Source organism: Cebus imitator, unplaced genomic scaffold (genome assembly GCF_001604975.1).
Source record: "Cebus imitator isolate Cc_AM_T3 unplaced genomic scaffold, Cebus_imitator-1.0 Scaffold154, whole genome shotgun sequence".
Classification (NCBI taxonomy): domain Eukaryota; kingdom Metazoa; phylum Chordata; class Mammalia; order Primates; family Cebidae; genus Cebus; species Cebus imitator.
This window is the reverse complement of record NW_016107469.1, coordinates 584932-605919: the sequence shown is the minus strand read 5'-3', so window position 1 is coordinate 605919 and position 20988 is coordinate 584932. Positions and strand designations below refer to the sequence as shown.

Genomic DNA, 20988 nt, shown 5'->3' with positions numbered 1-20988 from the left:
ATTATTTATTTAACCTTTATCTGACTGGAGCAGAGATGGTGGGGAAAATGGGGAAAGGGATGTTGTTTGTGGTTATTGAATCAAAGTAAAGGTAGTAGATACTTGGGAAAATAGAAGAGGAAGACAAATCATGTTGAAAATAATTTGAACTAGTTGATTTACCACTGGGTCATAAATGATCCCACAGCCTGTAGTAAAAAATCATCTTTGAAATGGCTACTTTCTTTTGCACTGATTTTTAGATCAGTGCATTGGGGCGGGGGGATAGGTTGGACAAAAGTTGTGATATTTATGTTCTTATTATTTGAAAAGTAGTTTTCTAAACACACCTGTATTCTAAAATCTAATGAGAAGCCAGCTCTGGGAATGGTATCAGGCACATAGAGGAAAGGTTCTCAATGTACAACGGACAATAGCATTCTATTTCTGCATTAATCCAGGCTAAACCAACACTTGAACTTCACCTTTTGGCCCTATCAATTTTTGGTAAATTCACCTAAAAAGTCTTTTTTTTCCTATTTTTTTTGGTTAAAAAGAGTTTATATTAACTGCCTTGAATAAAAGCGATGCCAGTAAATAATGACAGATTTTGTGAGCATCCAAGGAGCCACACACTCACAGAGTAATGCCTATGAAATATTCCTGAATTTTTTTTTTGTTTACTTAATCTAGCCAGCCTCTGGTACTAAAGGTATCAGTTAAGAAAAAAAAAAAAAGGAGCAAACTGAAAAACCAAACTGCAAAACATGTGTAAGCAGAAATGCTAGTGGCACACCCTTTGAAAATTTTTTAAGGCCATCTTTAAGTTATTATTGAGGTTTTATCACTTAGGCTCACTTCCCAGGTAGGTGCCGTGTGGGCATGTCAGGCATCCATCAATGTGTGGTTTCGCTCAGCTCTGACTTTACAGCAAGACATCCTAACAGCTGCATAGAGTAAAATTATTTAATTATGAGTTTTAACAACATAAAATCAAGTGGATTTTTACTATTAATTATGCATTTAATTCTATAGCTCTACACTGCCAGTTTAGACCTCAAGAAGAGGAGGGTCAGACTAAAATTATACAGTTTGACTTCACAGCATGATCACATTGATTACTGTAGACTTTTAACCCACCTTGAGAGTATAATATAGACCTGATTGGTAGTGTGAGGAATAAAGCCATAGCAACAAGGATATAATAATTATACTTTTTATGAGGAAAGCATGGCATGTGGCCCATTTATTCCAATGGTCCTAATAAACCCTAATTGAACAAAGTACTAAATTCTTTCCTATATTTAAAAAATCAAGAATAAATAGATTCTGGGTAGCCACAGGTTTTAATACTTAGGGTAAAATAGCTGACTTCACACAAATAAAGCTCTTCAAGTGTCCTCCTAAGGACCCGAATCCTTCTTTCATAAGTGTAGTTTATCCAGGTAACATTCAAATCAGAATTCATATTCTAGCCTTTATAACGTGAATATTCCATCTTCCCCAAACAAAACAAATCAAAAAGCACTTACCCATCAGAATGATTTATTTTACAGAAAGTCATTTAAATAAACTTTTTCTATTTATATTCTAGTTTATATTCTGTTTAGTCATCTTATTTTCCATAAAGTTCTGAACAACTCTAGCTATTCCTGACCTCTTTTTCTCTCCCTCCAGCTTCGCTAAATAATCTCTAATATTGCCTCCATGGCTGAAGGCAACAATCTTTCTACTAACCACATGTTAATTTGCAATTAGAACGAAGAGAGCCATGCCTGAAATGGCTGGGCAAAGGCCTCTTCATCTCTCAGTGTCACCCCAAGTCAGAGCCAATGAACCCCATGTCTCTGGAATAGTCTCTGCCTCTCCAACTTCAGGTAAACAGAACCCCGAAATTGCTAACACCCAGATGAAGTAGGCAGGATCATCCGAGTCAGCTAACAACTCCGCTGAGGCGGAGTGACCACCCTTGGCTCAACACAGTGAGACTTCTCTGGCTTAGCTGCTGAGCCCTGAAGGTGAGTTCCAAAGAAGACAACACCACCTTGCTTAAGGAAGTTACGAACATACCACTGATAATGAAGAGGTGGCTAAGTGAGAGAGTTTTCTTTGCTCTGCTTTATTCCTATATCCAAGAAGAAAAAATGATGCTTTCAGAGTCTTTTGTCTTTCTTATTTTAAAAATGGCATAACCAGTTAATAAATGTTTATTAATAGTGGATTTTCTAAAACACAACAATAGGTGATGGCCTATTACCTACCATATTGGTGGCCAGAGGTAGTCCCTACCCTAGCAGCAATCTTTATCGTCTGAGAATTGAACACACAGTTTAAAATAATATATCAGTTACTGAACCAATATTTAAATATTTAAAGGAAATTCTATATTGAATAAAGCAACATTGAAAGCAAATTCTATATTAAATCAATAAACCTCTTCAAAAATGTATTTTCTTTCCTATTTTAACACTTTGATGAGATGATAGTTTCTCCTACAGGACTGAAGTGAAATTTAACCAGGGTGCACTTCTCTTTCTTTAGAATGACCTCACAGATAAAGCCAGTTTAAAAAAATTTTTTTAAAATATAGATATATCAATAGTTTCCAAGCTCCTTTCCACGGGGTAGTTGTATTCAGATGACTAACCCCTAAAACCAAGAATCTTGACAAATTGGCATATGGTTGTTGATCCAGTTACACTCAGTGCGAACACACTGATATGTATGGTATGAATACAACTCAAGCCTCTTATATATGTGAAGTTTTTCTCTTTTGTTCCTTCCCTTTCTCTAGCCTTTCAGTAGCCAGTTACCAAGCTCTAAATGCTAGAATTGCATATATGTATGAGATATGGTTTCAGTCCTGAGTGTGGAAAAGGGACAGGTAAAACAAAACTTAGAGGATAGTGTTATAGGTGTTATCCGACTGACGGATGCACAGAGTTATAGGGAGTGCATAGCAAGACAGCAGTATTAGATTGTGTGGTCATAAAAGACTTTTCAGAGAAAATGACATTTAGGCTGGGTTTTGAAGTTAAATAGATTTAGGCAGTCAGAGGAAACAGCATTGAAGAGAAGAATATTATGAGCTGATACCTAATTATCAATTTAGATAATGACAACTGAGCCACTTACCTTTCACCATAAGTGACGCTAAGCTCATCCAGGACCCCACTGAGCTTAACTTGAAGTTCTTTCAGAATAGTACTAGCTTCAGAATCTAGCTGCAGAGAGACGATAAACAATGTTACTTTGGAGTTTTGAGAAATCATACCTCTGTTTCTCTTACAAGCATTTTGATTGTTATGTGGTAACTTCAAACAACACATAAGCTTTTTTCTCTCCCTTTTTTTTTTTTTTAGTTTTTGAAATAAAATCTAAATGTTTAGGAAACGTTAAAGAAACTGAGAAGTTCTCATATACAAAAAATTGAAACTCAAGGCATGCATACAAATAGGAGCTACATAGCAAAGCCTCTGTTGGTTTTAGCAATGAGATGCAAGGCGTGACAAAAATATCCTCTAGAACATGATAATTTCATAATTTAGAAAACCTAACATGTTATGACACATGAATATATGTGTTAAAAATATATTTTAATCTTTGATATCCCTGTAAATAGATAGGTACCTTAAGAATAAAAATTGTTAAAAATTAACTTTGAATATTGTGTTGTGCATTATTTAAAGATGTTTTCTTATTTTCCCAACTTTGGAATTAAGATAGGATAGACAAGGTATCCAAAAACTCCCATGTTTTTCTGGAGATAATAGGCCTGACTTTTCTTCCTGGTTGTTCATTTACAGCTCAAAGATCAGGATAATAGATGTATTGTATATTGCAGAGAGAAATTCATGTAAATAGCAATCTGAAACATTATCTGAAGTTGAAATGTGACTCTTTCCTTCTTTCAGCTTTTTGAAATTTAGTTTCCTACCATTACTGTCATTAGTTCTTGCCCAAGCTGATGTACTACTGAAAAGAAGAAGATGGGATAAAGCCAAGTTTTGGGAGTAAAACAAATTAAAACACGACTTAGTATAAGTAAGAGAATCTAAGAATGCCAACCAAATATAGGACCTAATATCAGTTTAAACTTTTGGGAGCTGATCCAGAACCAAGAAGTTTCCCTGTGAGTGTGCATTGGACTTAAGTCCTATAATCCTCTAAGAGTACCTTCTAATACTAAGGAAATATTAGGAAGAACAATTATTTACGTATTTCTGCAGCTGGGTAGCTCTAAGTTGTACTGACATGACTAAAAACTTTGTAATGAAAATCAAATATTGCATTTGGCACTTCAGACTTTATTCATTATATCAAACTAATCCTTTATATCAGTTTTAACTGAAATCCAGGTAACTTTCAGGATTGGTTAGTTTCTGCCCTCTATCAGAAGCAAGGCAATTGCTCTGGACTCCTTGTATCTTATCTTTTTTTTCTGTCTCAGTAATCAGTTATGCTGACAGCTCTTGTCCAGACACACAGGCTACCGTAACAAACAGAGACTTCCGTGAGAAAATTAACATATCCATGAGCCTCATACTTTCTAAGCATTCTATTCAACTACAACCAGTGGCAGGGTAATTCAGAAAGACAGTTAGATAGTACATACTTATTTTAAAAAGACTTAAGATGCATAATGAATTTAATCACAATTTGCCTAACAAATTATAACTCCCTAACCCTTAACCAAGAAAACGTACGTGATTTTCCACTCCAATCCTAAGGTACAATGCAGCCTGCCTATTTTTAAATTATATTTTCTTGTTATTGTACTCATAACAATTTTTCCTTGATTTCATTTGATAAAAATGTTGGGGAAGAGGGAATGAGACGTAAGTTCTCCCATTTGGTTTTCTTCAGGCTCTCCTCTTTTTGCTGACATAGGTGGTAGTCCCCACCCATACCTCTACCACCTCCAAGGAAATCACTCTGAAAGTAGCATTTTCTTCAGGAAATGAGGGTAGCTTCTTATTTAAAATGTCTTTTGGTTTTCATGTTAGTTCAATATACACATTGAGGTAATTTGTTCACATTGAGGTAGGATTATCACCAGATAATGCCTTCAAAGTCACACAGAAATGGCTACATAGGCCACTTGTATGAAATTATGCTATTTTCCCATAAAATTATTTTAGTCTACCTTAGGTATGGTGAGCAGATATTTCTCAGCAAATAATTATTACTTGACAACATAAAACTGCCAGACTACAGAGATTTGAACCTTGGATGACAGTTTTAATTTCTGGATACGCAGCTATGTTTCTAAGTAGGTGCAGATAGAATGTCTCTGTCATGTAACCAGTCCCCACCTCAAAAGGAAAAGTTTTAGTTTCAGTTAAGTGTTTAATGTTTATCTGATCTAAATCATACCATTAAAACAGGCGAAGCAATTTTGAGGCTGATGTACATGGCTCTAGAAAATTGCACATCTTTTTCAATCATTTGCATAACAGACATAAATATCATACTCATCTAATAATAAAGCAATCTCCTTCGGTAGCAGAGGTACCAGTTCTTGAGTTCTTCCACATTACTTTATGTGTCCAAATTGAGGACATTTTTCCTACTCCTACAAACCTTGTAAAACTTCAAGAAATAACAGATTGGGAGTTGAAAATTCATTGCCTAAATTATCAATAGCATATTTCAAAAATGATTGGGTGCTTTGAAAAGGTAAAAGGCAATGTAATGTTTTTTTCCACAGGTTTAAACCTTAGCCTAGTTATATAAGTAGTATAACATCAAAATTATCTTGACTCTTTTTGTATTGTTAATTGTTAAAAGCAAAAATTAAAATGGAAAGAAAAGAGAAATTTCAAACATTCATAAGTCACAGTTTAATTTATTCTAAAGTAGAAACTCAATTAGCATGTGTATCTGAATGGCTTAATTGGCTGGCTGGCTAAATAATAAAGTTTCTATGTCAAGAGGACTATATACAATGAAAATGTAAAGATATTGAGTCAAATTCTGAATTTAAATTAAAGTTTTTAAGACAGACTTAAACCCCACTCTATGAAGGGCTTGGGAATTCCAAAATCTAGCCTGCCAAAGTATGGTTCAGATAATCAGAATGGACTAGAATCCCATATAGGTATTAACTGAGTTTTTACACATTTGAGATATTTTATCCCACTGAGCTTTGGTAATAGAAATTAATTGTCTGGGAGAGATAGCTAGTAGGCAAGATTTTTTTTTTTTTTTTTTTTNTTTTAGGTGGGCCTTGCTTTGTTGCCAGGCTGGAGTGCAGTGGCACAATCTCGGTTCACTGCAACCTCTGCCTCCCGAGTTCAAGCATTCTCCTGCCTCAGCCTCCTGAGTAGCTGGATTACAGGCACTTGCCACCACTCCCAACTATTTTTTATGTATTTTTAGTAGAGAGGAAATTTCACCAAGTTGGCCAGGCTGGTCCTGAACTCCTGACTTCAGGTGATCCACCCACAGCCTCACAAAGTGCTGGGATTACAGGTCGTGAGCCACCATGCCCAGAGGCATGACATCTTTTACGCTCTTTTCCTTAAGGCTTACTTTTCCTTTTTCTTTAAAAGATAGTTCACTTATCACCTCCTTTTGCAAGTTTTTGCCCAAGAGTAGCTAGCCCTAGACAGTTAGTAGATCCAGCCTCTATACTGACTATGGTTTTTACTATAACTGTGTATGTAGTGTTCTCTCTAAATGATCTCTTCTAAATCTATGTTTTCCATCTATCCTGGCTGTCTATCCCAGTATCCTGCATTGATGGGCATTTGCCACATGTTGAGGAATGAAGTCAGGACAGAAAGAAGCACAAAAGATTCCCTCACAGAAGCAGTCCTACATCAAGAACACTTTATCTCCTTGAACTCATACTTTGCATTATCTATGACTAAGATACTTTTGTCCTTGAAATCTTTCATTCCTTAGAAACCATATATTCCAGAGTTATCAAGTTAATCCTGTTTTCAAATGTCTATCTCATTGCCAGACCATGTCAGGTTTTCCCTGATATTTGTTTGGTTCAGAAAAATGGTTATCATACTCACACGGCATGTTTATTTGTTTTCTAGAACAGGTTACTTCCCTAGAGATCTAAAGAAAATCCATGTTATATACTCTCTTACAGCAGCAATTGTTAAACTGACCCTCAAGCTCTTGCTAGAGTTACAACCAATGGGTTACAAAGTGTCATTTAAACTCTTTAGATAGCGCAATATAAACTCTTGAAAAGTAGACTCTGTGTGGAAGAAATTAAAGATCTTTGGTGTGAATTTTATTTCTTCTCCACAGTCTTTATTACTATCTCATTTCCTTTATTTCCTATGGGCTACTAAGCTATCTTTCCTTGTGTTCAGCTCATCAGTATTAGGGGTCTGTTATTTTCTGTAAAGAAATACAAACCACGAAGGAAGGTAACTTCCTGGCTATCTTGTCAGTGGCCAAAATTTAATCATTAGTCTGGTCGATTTCATACTCTCCAATATTAAAGCATTAATAAATAAAAATTTCACCACTTGTTCCATGAAAAAGACAGCCTTATTTCCAAGTAAAATGCTGTACAACTTGCACTCTTCGTTCCTTCTTTTGGAGTTTGTTCCATCAATTATCCTTTCCCTTTTTATTCCCTCTACCATTAATTTTATTACCGTATCCTACAAATATGCTCGGGTAACATTTATGCTAAAATAAAAACTAGACAATGAAAGAAAAACCAAACTTATTTGGAACTACCTTCTCATTGACATCTAGCCAATATCCTTCCTTCTTTTGATCTTTAAACTGCTCACAACAGTGTCAACCTTGTTGACGCCACGTTCTTATCTCCTAGCGTTCATTAGTTCTCTGCAACGTGGCTTCTACTCTAGATACGGCACTGAAATGCTTCCATATGGTCACCAATGATCTGTTAATTTCAAGGACCTTAATGATTTTAGCCTTATTCACACTGTTGTATGCTCTGTTTCCCAAGGTCTCTCCCGGCTTCTCTAACTGCCTGTGATTTGTCTTTGTCTTCTGTTAACTTTCCTCCTCTGTATACCCCTTAAATGTTAGTGTCCTTCAGTTTTCCCTTTCCAATCTTCTTTTCTTTTCACTCTGTGCTCCCTTTGAGCAACTCGATTCATGCCCATGGCTTCAAGTATTACTCATATGCTAAGGATCCCAAATCTATTATCAACATTCTTAACAGCATACCTGAGAATCATGTCTATATTTCCAAGTACCTAGTAAACTTCCACTTTGATGGCCTATACATATATCAGTTGTAACACATCAAAACAAAACTTATTACCATTCTTAATTTATTTAACTTCTTATTTCCTCTGATTTGGTTAATGGCCTGTAATTGTTTAAGGCAGAAACGTGAAAGTCACCTTTGACTCCTGTTTTCTTCCTTCCATATTTACCTGGATACCAAATATGATTGGTGAGATCTCTCTGAGATGTTTTATCCACCTGCCTTGTCCTCTTCACTTTCAGATTCTGAATTTTTCTCCTCTAGCCGACTATAATCATCTGCAAGTTGTGTTCTTGTTTCCTGTTTTCTCTTTCATCCTACTAACTGGTGTAATAAACCCAAATATAATCATGACTCTTGCTTATCATTCTTCAAGACGGCTTTCCACCAGGAAATTGCTTCAAGCAACTCCTCACAATCTTATCTGAGCTCTGAGTTCTTGCTTTTTTTTTTTTTTTTTAAGGTCATTTTCCTTCAAATCTTCCATTTGACCAGAATTATTTTATTTAATAAGGTTTACTTCAACTTAAAATATATGACTGAGCAATCGGCAAAAATGCCCCAGTGAATCTAGAAGTAAGGTACTTTCCTGGAAAAGTCCTAAATTGCTTTGTAAGCCTGTGGTGCTGGCATGAATACTGTGATTTGTTTTCAGAAATAAAAGAATACATGGTCCCCTCTACTGGAAACAAATGTCCCCAGCTCTTACTATACCACTCCTATTTTTGTTTCTTTTTAAAATGCCTCTTAGGAGAAGCTCCAAGAACTTACATGACAGTTTTCAGACAGATTATGGCATTCTCTTTATCCTATTCAGATTGGCATGAATGTTATACTAGAGGTATCTATCAGTTGTGGAAATGCATGATACCAACTTCTGGCTTTACAAAAAATTGAACATCAATAGCTGTCTCCCATCCTAATTAAAGAGAGTATGCAGTAAATCCAACTGTCGCTGTGCTTCAAATCAACTAAATGCCTTTGAGATACATTAAATGAGGTTCTTCAGTCCACACAACTGAAGGAAAAAAAAAAAGATTGTCTTATCTTTTATAATTCACTCAATATAGTTTTGAGTTTATGAATATAGAGCAATTTTGGATTTCTCTGCTTCTATTTCTACAAACTGGTTTTCCTGAAATTATACCTTCAAGCTTAACGTGAGTTATGTGACATTCTTTTCTCTTAAAACATTTTTTCCCTTCTTACCTTCAACACGTGAACTATTCTTCTACTTCATGGATTGCTGACATATGGATTGTCCTTATAATGACAGAAATTTAGAAGAAAAAAAAGAATTTCAGGAATCACATAGTTCTACCTCCTTGTTTTTCCAGATTGGTAAAACCAAGGCACAGACAACATGTTATGGTTTTGGAGCCACGTGAGGATTGAAGAGCTACGTTCTTAGAAGCTATTTCCTCTGAAGAAATTCTCTTCTGAAAATGTTCATTAAAAAACCAGAAATCCCTGTTTGGTAGCAATGGGAAAGGAGCTTAGGGCTTGTATGTTGCATCTATTGGCTGACTAACAGTGAAAATGGACCGAGTAGGAATAAATTAGGAATAGAATAAATGAGACACTTTATGTTTAGAATTTTCTTCTGTGCTTTTCCCCTGTCTTACTCTGTTTGTCCCACTTGGCAGTTTTTTCACAATCTCTCATCAGTTATAAATCACTGCTCAGCATTGTGAATATCACTAGTCCACTCAGTCAACTGAATTCAGGACATGTTGACCATCAAGTGCCGGGACAGAGTGTTCTCTGTGAGCCATTATCTCAGGATGCCTGAGGACTATTCTGCTAAGCAGGACAAAAAAGAGAATCGACTGGATTAAAGAAGTTAAATTTTACCGGTAACAGCATTGATTTACAGTTTGCTGGGGCTGGCATGAGCAACTGAAGGTGATCACAACGAGATAATGAAATAGATTTATTACGGAAGATGGCAGTTGAAGTGAAGCACTCGTCCTCTCCCCCTTTTCTGTGGCATATATCCTTTCTTCTTAAGTTTTCTTATGGTTCAGAGAAGGGTGAGTTTAAAAAGAGGCCTGGCAGTGTATGAGTAACCCTGTGAGCTCTCTCATATGCTCTGGTAAATGACGTTAACAAGCATCACCTGCCTGGGTCTGTATTTCATTTTGACATGGCTTACAAGCCAAAGAACCTCTCAGCCTCCTTGATAGCACCTTTTCATAATTTCACAGGCTTAGCAGTTAGCTAAACTTTACATCTTAGCAGTGCTAAATTCTTAAACATGTTTATTAAATCACTTCAATATAATTGAATTTATTGGCCCTTATTATTCTCTTAATTTTCCATTAAGTTCAATTTATTAAATATAACTGCAGAGATGGTAGAGATGGTTAGAAGGAGAAAGAAATCAGGCAGCATCTGCATGTTGCCAGAATAACAGGCCAGCACTTACTCATACATTCAATTCTCCTTATTATCTGGTGCTATGAAGCTATCACTGGTTGCTTTTGCTAACTTCAGCCAAATTACGTCTCCCTTTGTGCCTCTGTTTACACAAGAGAGGAGGTTTGAGTTTATTTCTGAATTGTTGCAGGATATGCTATAACAAAGTTCAGATGAAAGTAACAAAACTTTCACCTGAAAAATATTTTCATGTTTAGAAAGTGTTCCTGTTGTTTTTCTCTCACAAACCTTATCTATTTAATTGCTCTGATTCCCCTAAAAACTTCTAAGTTTTTAAGGGTGGGATCTGCATCTTAGGAACTGTTGTATCTCCAGTTCCTAGTAAAATTTACAGCTCATAACAAGTGCTCAACAAATAAATATTTACTGAATGAGTCAGCGAAGGAGTAAATTCTGTCATCATGTTCAGTGTGGTCAGATCGTTTCTCATACAGCAGCCAGCCCCACAGGGAAGGTGGTTTACAAGGATGTGGAGCATTTGGCTTCGGAATATCCTTCACTAAGTGCTAAAAGGTATCTCTAGTCTAATGGTTGTTTCAGCAAGTCTCTTACTCCTTGTAACCTTCTTGAGGCCCAGGCATTAAAAAATCTTTTTATTTTGCACCCCAGCTTCTGCCCACCTGCAGATAAAATAAATACAAGTAGGCAACAATGAATATTCAAACAAAAGAGGAAGAACTTGCAAATTGCTTCAGAAAACAGTTTTAGAACTGAAAGGAAGATATAATGTGACCATTTGAAACTATTTTACTATCTAATATATACTTTATAATTTATTCTATATTTTGTAATTCCTAAAAAAATAAGAATAGTAGATTCATTCTCATTAATTTTTTAACTAGTAACTTAATATCTCTATTTACATTAAGAAGAGGAGACAGATCAGAAACCTGAACACAAAATTTGTCCTCTGTATAACACCACTTTTATAATATTACATATAAAATGTAAGCATAAAGGCCTGAGTGTTTTTTTGTTTTTTTTTTTGAGATGGAGTCTCACTCTGTCCCCCAGGGTGGAGTGCCGTGGTTCGCTTTCAGCTCGCTACAACCTCAGCCTTCCGGGCTCAAGCAGTTCTCTGCCTTAACCACCCAAGTAGCTGGAATTGTAGGCGCCCACCACCATGCCTGGCTAATTTTTGTATTTTTAGTAGAATCAGGTTTTCACCATCTTGGCCAAGCTGATCTTGAACTCCTGACCTTGTGATCCACCTGCCTCAGGTACCCAAAGTGCTGGAATTACAGGCATTAGCCACCACGCCCCGCCAAAGGCCAGAATCTTTGGAAGAAAAAAAAAAAAAGCAAGCATTTTATATATAACTGCAAATTGACTACCTGTATTTTGGGATCATCATATTCTTTAATACAAATACTTGTCTGCACTCTTGCATGCTATCCCAATTTCCATACAAATACCTTGATTTTCAGGTGTACTTAAGATTAAAAACACAGAAAGTAGGCTGGTCAGGAGTGGTGTACAAATGAGAAAAGTAAGTATTCTGAGTTCTTTTCTAATTATCTGATTCCGTCCTTCCTTCTTTCCTTCCTTTCTTCCTTTCTTTCTTTCTTTCTGATAGAGTCTCACTGTGTCACTCAGGCTGGAGTGCCATGGCGTGATCTTGGCTCACTACAACCTCCACCTCCTGGTTTCAAGTGTTTCTCCTGCCTCAGCCTCCTGGGCAGATGGGATTCCAGGCACCCTTCACCATGCCTGGCTAGTAGAAACAAGGTTTGGCCATGTTGGGTCAGGCTGGTCTCAAACTCTTAACCTCAGGTGATCCACCCACCTTAGCCTCCCAAAGTACTGGGATTATAGGTGTGAGCTACTGCACTCAGCCTGATTCCTTTTTAAAAAGCATAGCGCAGTAATTCTCAAAGCATGGTCCCCAGACCAATGGCATCAGTATTACCCAGAGAATTCTTAGAAATCCAAATAATCTGGCCTTGCCCCAAACATACTGAATCAAATACACTGGGCATAGAGTTCAGTGATGTGTGTTTTCATAAACTCATCAGGCAGTTCTGATGTGTGCTGAGGTTCAAGAAGAACTACCGGCATGGAGTATTATTTCCTTTAAAGCTCTGATTCATCTTCTGTTGCCTCAGCACATATAAAGTTGTGAGAATAGAAGCAAGTGAAAAATGATGAAGATTAATGTTTTTCCTTCCTGGTCTAGGGTTGCTTGGCTAATGACTAAGTCCATGTGGCTAACAAGTACGACAATGAATTTCAATGAGGTGCATACACACACTTTTAGGCAGTCAGATGCAATTTCTAGTTGACACATCAAATATGCCATTAAAAATTAAAAGCAACATAGACATACATTTCTGAAATAAAAGGATAAATTAGTTGTTTATTAAAATACACATATATTTAGAACAATGAGATGATGGTCCAGATTCCTTGGTTCTAGTCTGCCTGGACCTATGTGAAGTTACTCTCATAGGAAACTGTACCACCATGATATGACACAGAAGAGTCAATCTTTTTTTTTGAGTCATAACAATAAAAATAACATTATCATTGTACCTAATGGATCTGCCTTACGGTCAACAGATGGAAATAATTTAGCTGAACAAACAAACCCTTTCTTTTTCCCTAAATGTCTTAATAATAACTAACTACAATTTGAAGTAACATCAACAGTTAGCAGGCTTATGGATTACTATGGATTTACCATTTAAAATGATTGCATCAATAAAATATTGTGAAGGAATAATGCATCTTCTAAATCAATTACCATAATACAATTTCTTTTTAGTTTCAAAATCCATACCTTATAACTTTCTGAAAAGAAATTAAATTTTGGATTTTTTTCATATACCTGTACAAATCAGATTGCAGATTAAAGAAGAGTCCTTTCCAGGGGCTGCAGCAATGTTTTTCTGTTATAAAATGAATATAAGCTAAGTAATTATTTTTAATTCATATATACTGAATTATATTCACAAAATAATTAAGCTATTAACATGATGTAAGCTAAAGTAATCATTCACCAATGAATGAAAATTAGTACATGGCACTCTGACAATCGCTTTGTTGTTATTGTGTTTTAAAGGGACAGCTAATGTTGTATGGGGATTGTAGGATAAATAATTTAACTTATAGTTCTAGTCCATCTATAACAGGGGTTGGGTATTATATTTGTTTTAGTATAGTAATTCCAAAAACTACATCCACATAAAAAATCACCTGAGGTGCTTTTTAAAAAAACAGACCCTGTACTCCATTTCTAAAGGTTAGTTTTTCTTCATGGTTTGTGAGATTCTTTTTACTTTTTAAAAATATTCTCGAGAGGAATCAGAGACATTTTGCCAAAACATGCTCCAGATTTATGTGCAGAGAAGTGAGTTGGAAAATCTCTTTATAGGAGAAGACATTTAGTGGTTTGCTATTCTGTTTTGACTTTTTTTTTTCCCATTTATTTATTTTATTGCATTTTAGGTTTTGGGGTACATGTGAAGAACATGCAAAATTGTTGCATAGGAACACACATGGCAGTGTAATTTGCTGCCTTCCTCCCCATCACCTACATCTGGCATTTCTCCCCTTGCTATCTCTCCCCAGCTTCCCACCCCCCACTGTCCCTCCCCTATTTCCCCCCAACTGACCCCAGTGTGTAGTGCTCCCTTCCCTGTGTCCATGTGTTCTCATTGTTCAACACCCGCCTATGAGTGAGAACATGCGGTGTTTGATCTTTTGCTCTTCTGTCAGTTTGCTGAGAATGATGGTTTCCAGGTTCATCCATGTCCCTACAAAGGACGCAAACTCATCGTTTTTGATGGCTGCATAATATTCCATGGTGTATATGTGCCACATTTTCCCTATCTAGTCTGTTGTCGATGGGCATTTGGGTTGGTTCCAGGTCTTTGCTATTGTAAACAGTGCTGCAATGAACATTCGTGTGCACGTGTCCTTATAGTAGAACGATTTGTAATCCTTTGGATATATACCCAGTAATGGGATTGCTGGGTCAAATGGAATTTCTATTTCTATGTCCTTGAGGATTTTTTTTTTTTTTTACCTAAATAGGGTATTGCTGACATGGCCCAAGGATATTGTGCCTGCAATTGTCTATGCTTAATGATTGCTTAAGTGATTGTTTTTGGAACCATTGTCAACAACATAATCCCAAGATCATCACTGTGTTAGGCAATGTTTCCATTTGGATTCCACACAGAGAGTGGATTTTTCTACTGAAAAAAGGTTTTAAACACTCTTTTTATTTCCAGAGGGAAAAGAGGCTGATCCTGTGAAGGAAAAACAGCTGCCTCAACTACACAGTGATCAGAATAAAGCAGCCAGGAGCTGCAGTAGCATGCAGTCATGCCTGTAAGCAGCCAGCACTTTGCAGACAGTATAATATTAGAGGCAAGCAATGCTGTTGTTAGAAGCCAAGTAGTAAACACATAGCATTAAAATTATTTGGAGCAAGTGCACAAGCAAATATTTGCTATTTAATTTTTATAGCAAGAAGTACATATGTCAGCACAGATGCTGGGGAATAAAATAAAAAGAAACTCTTAAAAGAAGAATAAGGTCTACCCTGGAAAATATCCCTTAGCAATACCAGTGAAGGTTTTATAAACAGTTCCACTGAAAAGAAGAAACTAGGAATTTGGATTAGTAAACACTGTATAACTTTTAAAGGCTCCTGAACATGTCTGTATCAAGAGTTGTATATACTCCTCATATCAAAGGGTGAATTCTGTAATTTTCAATCAAATCCTTTTTTATCTTTATAAAAGCTTCAAGTTAAGGAAAACATTTAGATACTGCCATGTTTATACAATAATATTCTAAGATCTCTGCTTATTATTTTGAAATTCTGTTGCCTAGAGACCCCAGAGTAATAAGAAACTCTATCATAATTCTCTATTAATTAAGCTTATATTTTCTGGGAGGATACATGTTGCACTCAGACTTGAATGCAAATCTTGCTTCCTCCTGACATTTCATCAATCTCTATACCAATGCTAATTGGCCCTACCTAAAACTTTGAACTGAAAATGGAAGATAATAAGCAAAACAATCTATGCATAGAGAGGAGAAAAAGAAAACAGGAGAAATAGGAAATCATAGAAAAGGGCAAAGAGATGGAAAGAAATGAAAAAAAATAAACATAGAAAATGAAAGAAGAAGATTACATTGTTAGAAGCTAAACATTCACTTTATTTCACTTATTTATTTAAGTTTTCTTCTTCAATTGTGTCTAAGGAGTTTAGCAAATAGACTTTGCAAGAGTTTTAAAGGGAGAAGGGCACCAAGCTTGGTATTTCTGTTTTCATTATTTTCTTCGATAAGAAGATGAGTTACATGGTTTAGCCATATATTTGAAATAAAATGTAGAGTATGAGATCTGTATATTTCAAACCAGCAACTTTATCTGAAATAAGGAATTCATTTTTTTTTATTGGTGATAAAGCCACTCTATAACATTTTTAGTTAGCAGGTGACTTGGTCCATACAGTTTCCTTTAAGTACAGGTCTGATTTGTCTGGTTAAATTCAGTTCAGCAATATGTTATTCACATTAGGGTTCAAATACAGAATAGTAATGAAATAGCATAAGTAGCATAAGGTGACATCTGCAGAAATACGACATTTTAAATATAACTTTATTCTTAAATGATTTGTGCGCTTTAAAATTCAGAGAAAGGAGACAGTATTTCCCACATGAAATCAATAATTTCTTCATCACTTTTCTAAATGCTAGGTGGACTTCAAGTCTGCATATAAGATATCAGTAAAATGGAAAAGGAAATCTCACATTATGATCCTTAATTGGTTGTCCTCACGTAATTCAGCAGAAGAATTTTAAAATAAGATCAATGCCCTTGGACCTTACGTAAAGAATTAACACACTTTAGGGAATGGGGCCTTATTTTATACAAATAAAACTGAGATCGCAATCAAGGCACAGTTCATAAACGTTCATTTTTTTTTTAAACCTGTGTGATTTTTGCATCATCACACGGGTTTTCTAGTGCTTCTCATTTGTAGAACACTAAATAGCAAGTTCATTTTTCAAAATACTGAAAGGGAAACAGACATTGGGGGAATTGTAAAAACATCTCCTTGGGGTTAAAAGCAAAATCACATGGGAAGAGGCCAATTTTAAAAGAAATATTTGTAGTCACATAAATTTAGGAATAAAAAGGATATTTACTTTGAAATGCATCCTAGCATTATGCACATCTCAGAAACTTTCCCACAGGAAGGAACAATGTAAACAAATCTTAAGCAGAAATATCTACCGACATATTCTTGAGATAGCTGCTCTTGAGAATGTTTCAAGGGGAGAATCCCTGCTTCATGACCCTCCCTCTTTGCATCTTCTCTAGTAGTCCTCAACTCTGGGATGCTTAGGTCAGTTTATTAAAAAAAAAAAAAAAAAAAAAAAAAAAAGACTGTGGTAGGCAGGAAGATGCAGGTGCATAGCTAGTATTTCACTGTCTGTCTGTTCCAAACAAGCAAATGGGAATAAGTAGAAAATGCAATGGTCTTCAGGTATGGAGTGAGGGTTGGAGGAAACAGCCAGGTAACGGATAAGACGCTTACTATCACAAACCTCATAAAAGAATCTTTCTCCTTCCTTCTTCTGCTCATGGAATTGCAAGTCATAGACGTTGGACAAAGACATGACACATTACAGACACAGCACACAACACATTTTTGACAGAGCTTTCTTGATGTGAAAAATAAACAAACCAATAGCGCCATAAAGCATATTTCAGAACAAACGTTGATATCAAACTGACATTGTACAAGATGGTAAAAAACACAATTTGTGGAACTTTACAAATCATTAGCATACAAATATATATGTATGTATATATGACTACACACACAAACACACACATGCACACACATAAGACCAAATGCCTCCCATTTACACTTTTAATGTATTTACTAAAGTATTCTGTTGTGGATAATAATCATTTTAGTTGTTAAAGATATTTTGGATTATCATTCCCTGTTCTTAGCTAAACCATGTAAAAACTTGATTAAGACACTTTCATAGCAAGAGGTATGCCGCTAATAATCTCTGAGTAGGTTTTCAGCAAATGTAGGAGAAAAAGATACCCACCTCTTTCCCTCCCATGGATTCAAACATTTTCTCCAGCTGGACCCGCAATTGTTGAATATTGTTCATCAAGATACAGGGCTTTAAATATAGAAAAAGAAAGACTATTATGAGAAATCTTTTTATATAAAATTATTGAATGAGTTTAACTTATAAATGGTTGAACACAGCTATCTTTGATTCCTATTATATTTGATATATATAATAATTTTGCGATTTCAGCATTATAGTTTGTAACAGTTAAGAATAGAAATGGTAAAATATAATGCCACATTGGGGAATGAAATTTAATAACATAGTCAGAAAATAAACCATTGGAGACTTACTGCTAAAGTTTCCTTTATCTTTAACATTGCAATATTTCATACTTAGAAAGTAAGCACATTTTTTGTTTTCATAGATTTAGAAATAGGTTAGCTTAAATTCTTCTGTTATTTTACTGTTTTAGAAAACAAAACACCATGTAAATTTTTAAATGTAAAAACATCTAAAAAATGAAGTTAAATAGATGTTCAAGCTGCAGATGAAGACCACACGCTGGTATTCAAAGCCTTTTGCTTCTGGCTTTAATCCATGTTACTCTTCTCATTTCCCTCTTTGCTTATTTGACTCATAACCAGCATTCAACTTAGAGTGTTCCTTTTTTCCTGGATTTTATCTTATCACTCACTTGGCATTGGTTTTATACTGCTTTGCATTTGAGTGCTTTTCACTGTCACCAGCCAACCTTAAATATATTGTACATGCTGCCGTGTCTCTTTCTGCTTTTCTTACTCACAAACTACTGCACAGTGGTGTACATAAGATACATGCTTAGAAAATGTTTCTCCCGTTGTTCAAGGAGCCAGAAATATAACAACAACAAAAATGTAAAGCTTTGTGACAGGTCTGGATGTGAACTTAGGATAGTAAAAATTAATTCATAATTAGAAAACAATTCATAATAGTTGTAGAATCATTTAATCTTTGCTGTATTTGATTCCTGAGAGCCAGTATTTCAGAGGAAAACAGACAAAGAAAGAGAAACAGACAAAAAAGGGAAAATGGATGTATCTTCCAAGTTGCTGGGAAATAAGCCAATAACCAGAGTCATGCAAAGGACTCAAGGGATGTCAGAGAGGTGTTCGCTCTTACCAGTGGAAAGATTTTATTATTGCTTTAGCCACATTACTGATCTTTGAAAAACTTTCTACTTGACTTTTAAAGTGACCACATCATCATTTTGATTTATGCAAACAATTTAAAAATCCCTTTTTATTCCCTAGATTCTAGTCACTTAAATACTTTATTCTGAAACACAGATATCTGAGATTTATCCTCCAAAGATTCCATTTTAATTAGCTGAATCAAAATGTTCCACAAATGAATCTGATCTATAACCATCATTGAGTACTACTTGATCTGGGCTTAGTCCTTTCCATAGTGGGTATTGCCAAATTTTCAGAGGATTCAGCACCTTGACAAAAAGTCTGTAAACTAAGGCAATAGACTATCTTTTCACTAGGAGATAGGGTCATGGGCATTTATTTTTAATTGCAGATGGGGAAGATTTGGTGTGAATCTGGGCAGTCCTACTAGGGAGAAATCCAAGGTCAAAGTAAAACCATGACTTATAATGAGAAGCAGAAAGACTACACGGGTGAGGGGTTTTCATCACCTTATTTCCCGTGGGTCTAAGTTCACTTGATAGACTCTTCTTAGATTATTCAATATTAACATTCAAGCCAATCTTTATTGGCACATATAACGGGACCAGCTTTATAAATAAAGGCCAGCTGCCAACTCCTCGTACCATGATGATTTCTGATGAAAAAGAGCTACTGAGAATAAAATAAACATAGACAGTTGGGCTAACTTGACATGGATTGCTTTGATCCCAAGGAAGACTACAAAAAAAAAAAAAAAAAAAAAGAGATGCGGTTATCTAGAGGGAGACAAAAATAAATATGAGACTCTCCCCTTTCATTAAGCTTTCCCTGACCTTGAAATGTTCAAAGTTCAATTTTACTGAATCAACTCATCAAACTCCTACTGGGAACAGATTACACAAATACACCTTAAATTTAATCATGAAAGTTTTTACTTTCAACAACTTCATAGTAAATGAAATAAAGAAACTGACAGCAAAGAAAACATTACCCTAATTCAGGGATATTGCTTTTTGAGGAGTTCAGTAAGATAAAACAACCTATGTTAAAGTCAATTTGTAACTTCTTATTTTTGTATGTCTACTTTTTCCCTAAAAATATAATAATACCTTTAATTTTATGTCAATCTGGAACAAAGGAAACTGAAACATGATGAATATAAAAGTTAGTTTTGTTCAGACTAGGGACATTTCTATATGGCCAAAGTGTTTCTGAGTTTAAAAATATTTTTTTAAAAATTATTCAAAATAAAAGTAATTCTAATTTAGATTGCGATGTCTTGCTATATTTGGGAATGTGAAATAAAATAAATAAAAATGTTTTGACCGATTCCTAATTTAAAATGTCACAGAGGAAAAAAAAGTTATTCTGACATATTTTATTTAACTCTGGTCTTTAATTCTGAACCCACAGAACTGTAATGTTATGGTCATATCTTTTTTGTTTTTATTTTGAGATGGAGTTTTGCTGTTTTTTGCCCAGGCTGGAGTGCAATAGCGAAGTCTTGGCTCACTGCAACCTCTGCCTCCCGGGTTCAAGAAATTCTCCTGCCTCAGCCCCCAAGTAGCTGGGATTACAGGTGCATGCCACCATGCCCACCTAATTTTGTATTTTTAGTAGACAGGGGGTTTTCACCATGTTGGCCAGGCTGGTCTTGAATTCCTGACCTCAGGTTATCCACCCACCTCAGCTTCCCAAAGTGCTAGAATTACAGGCACAAGCCACCGGGCCGGCCTATGTTATGGTCATATCTTAAATGGTGTCGATCTTTAGATATTTCTAACTCAATTTGCAGATAATATAGATATGTTACCATAGATACAATGAAAGATGTACAACTTTCAATGGTCTTGATATTGAAATCTCGTATTGAAATAATTATAAATAAGTATCTGTAATAACAACCATATATACTTATGGAAATGTACAAAAGCACTTGAATTTGCCTTGAATGAAAACATAAGCCAAGAAACCAAGTGATATTCTTTTATAAAAGCTAAAATGATACTTGACATTAAAGCAATAGTGTATATAAAGTTGGTCAAAATATCAGTAATTATGGAAGAAAAGCACTGAGGGAAGGAAAAGGAAGCTCCTGTGCTGTGATATTTGGAG

General features: G+C 35.5%; 1 protein-coding gene across 2 annotated transcripts in view; it reads right to left on the bottom strand.

The window, feature by feature from the left end:
• The window catches only part of UNC13C (unc-13 homolog C), a 625259-nt gene that overhangs the window by 96104 nt on the left and 508167 nt on the right, over positions 1–20988 (bottom strand). Inside the window, exons 24-26 of one of the 2 annotated variants that reach the window (XM_037743781.1) lie at positions 17729–17806; positions 17210–17239; positions 3115–3203 (exon numbers count right to left, since the gene is read on the bottom strand). In XM_037743781.1, the coding sequence (XP_037599709.1) occupies positions 3115–3203; positions 17210–17239; positions 17729–17806 (197 nt within the window). The remainder of the gene's footprint in view (positions 1–3114; positions 3204–17209; positions 17240–17728; positions 17807–20988) is intronic. The other variant, XM_017543349.2, reaches the window with a different exon arrangement.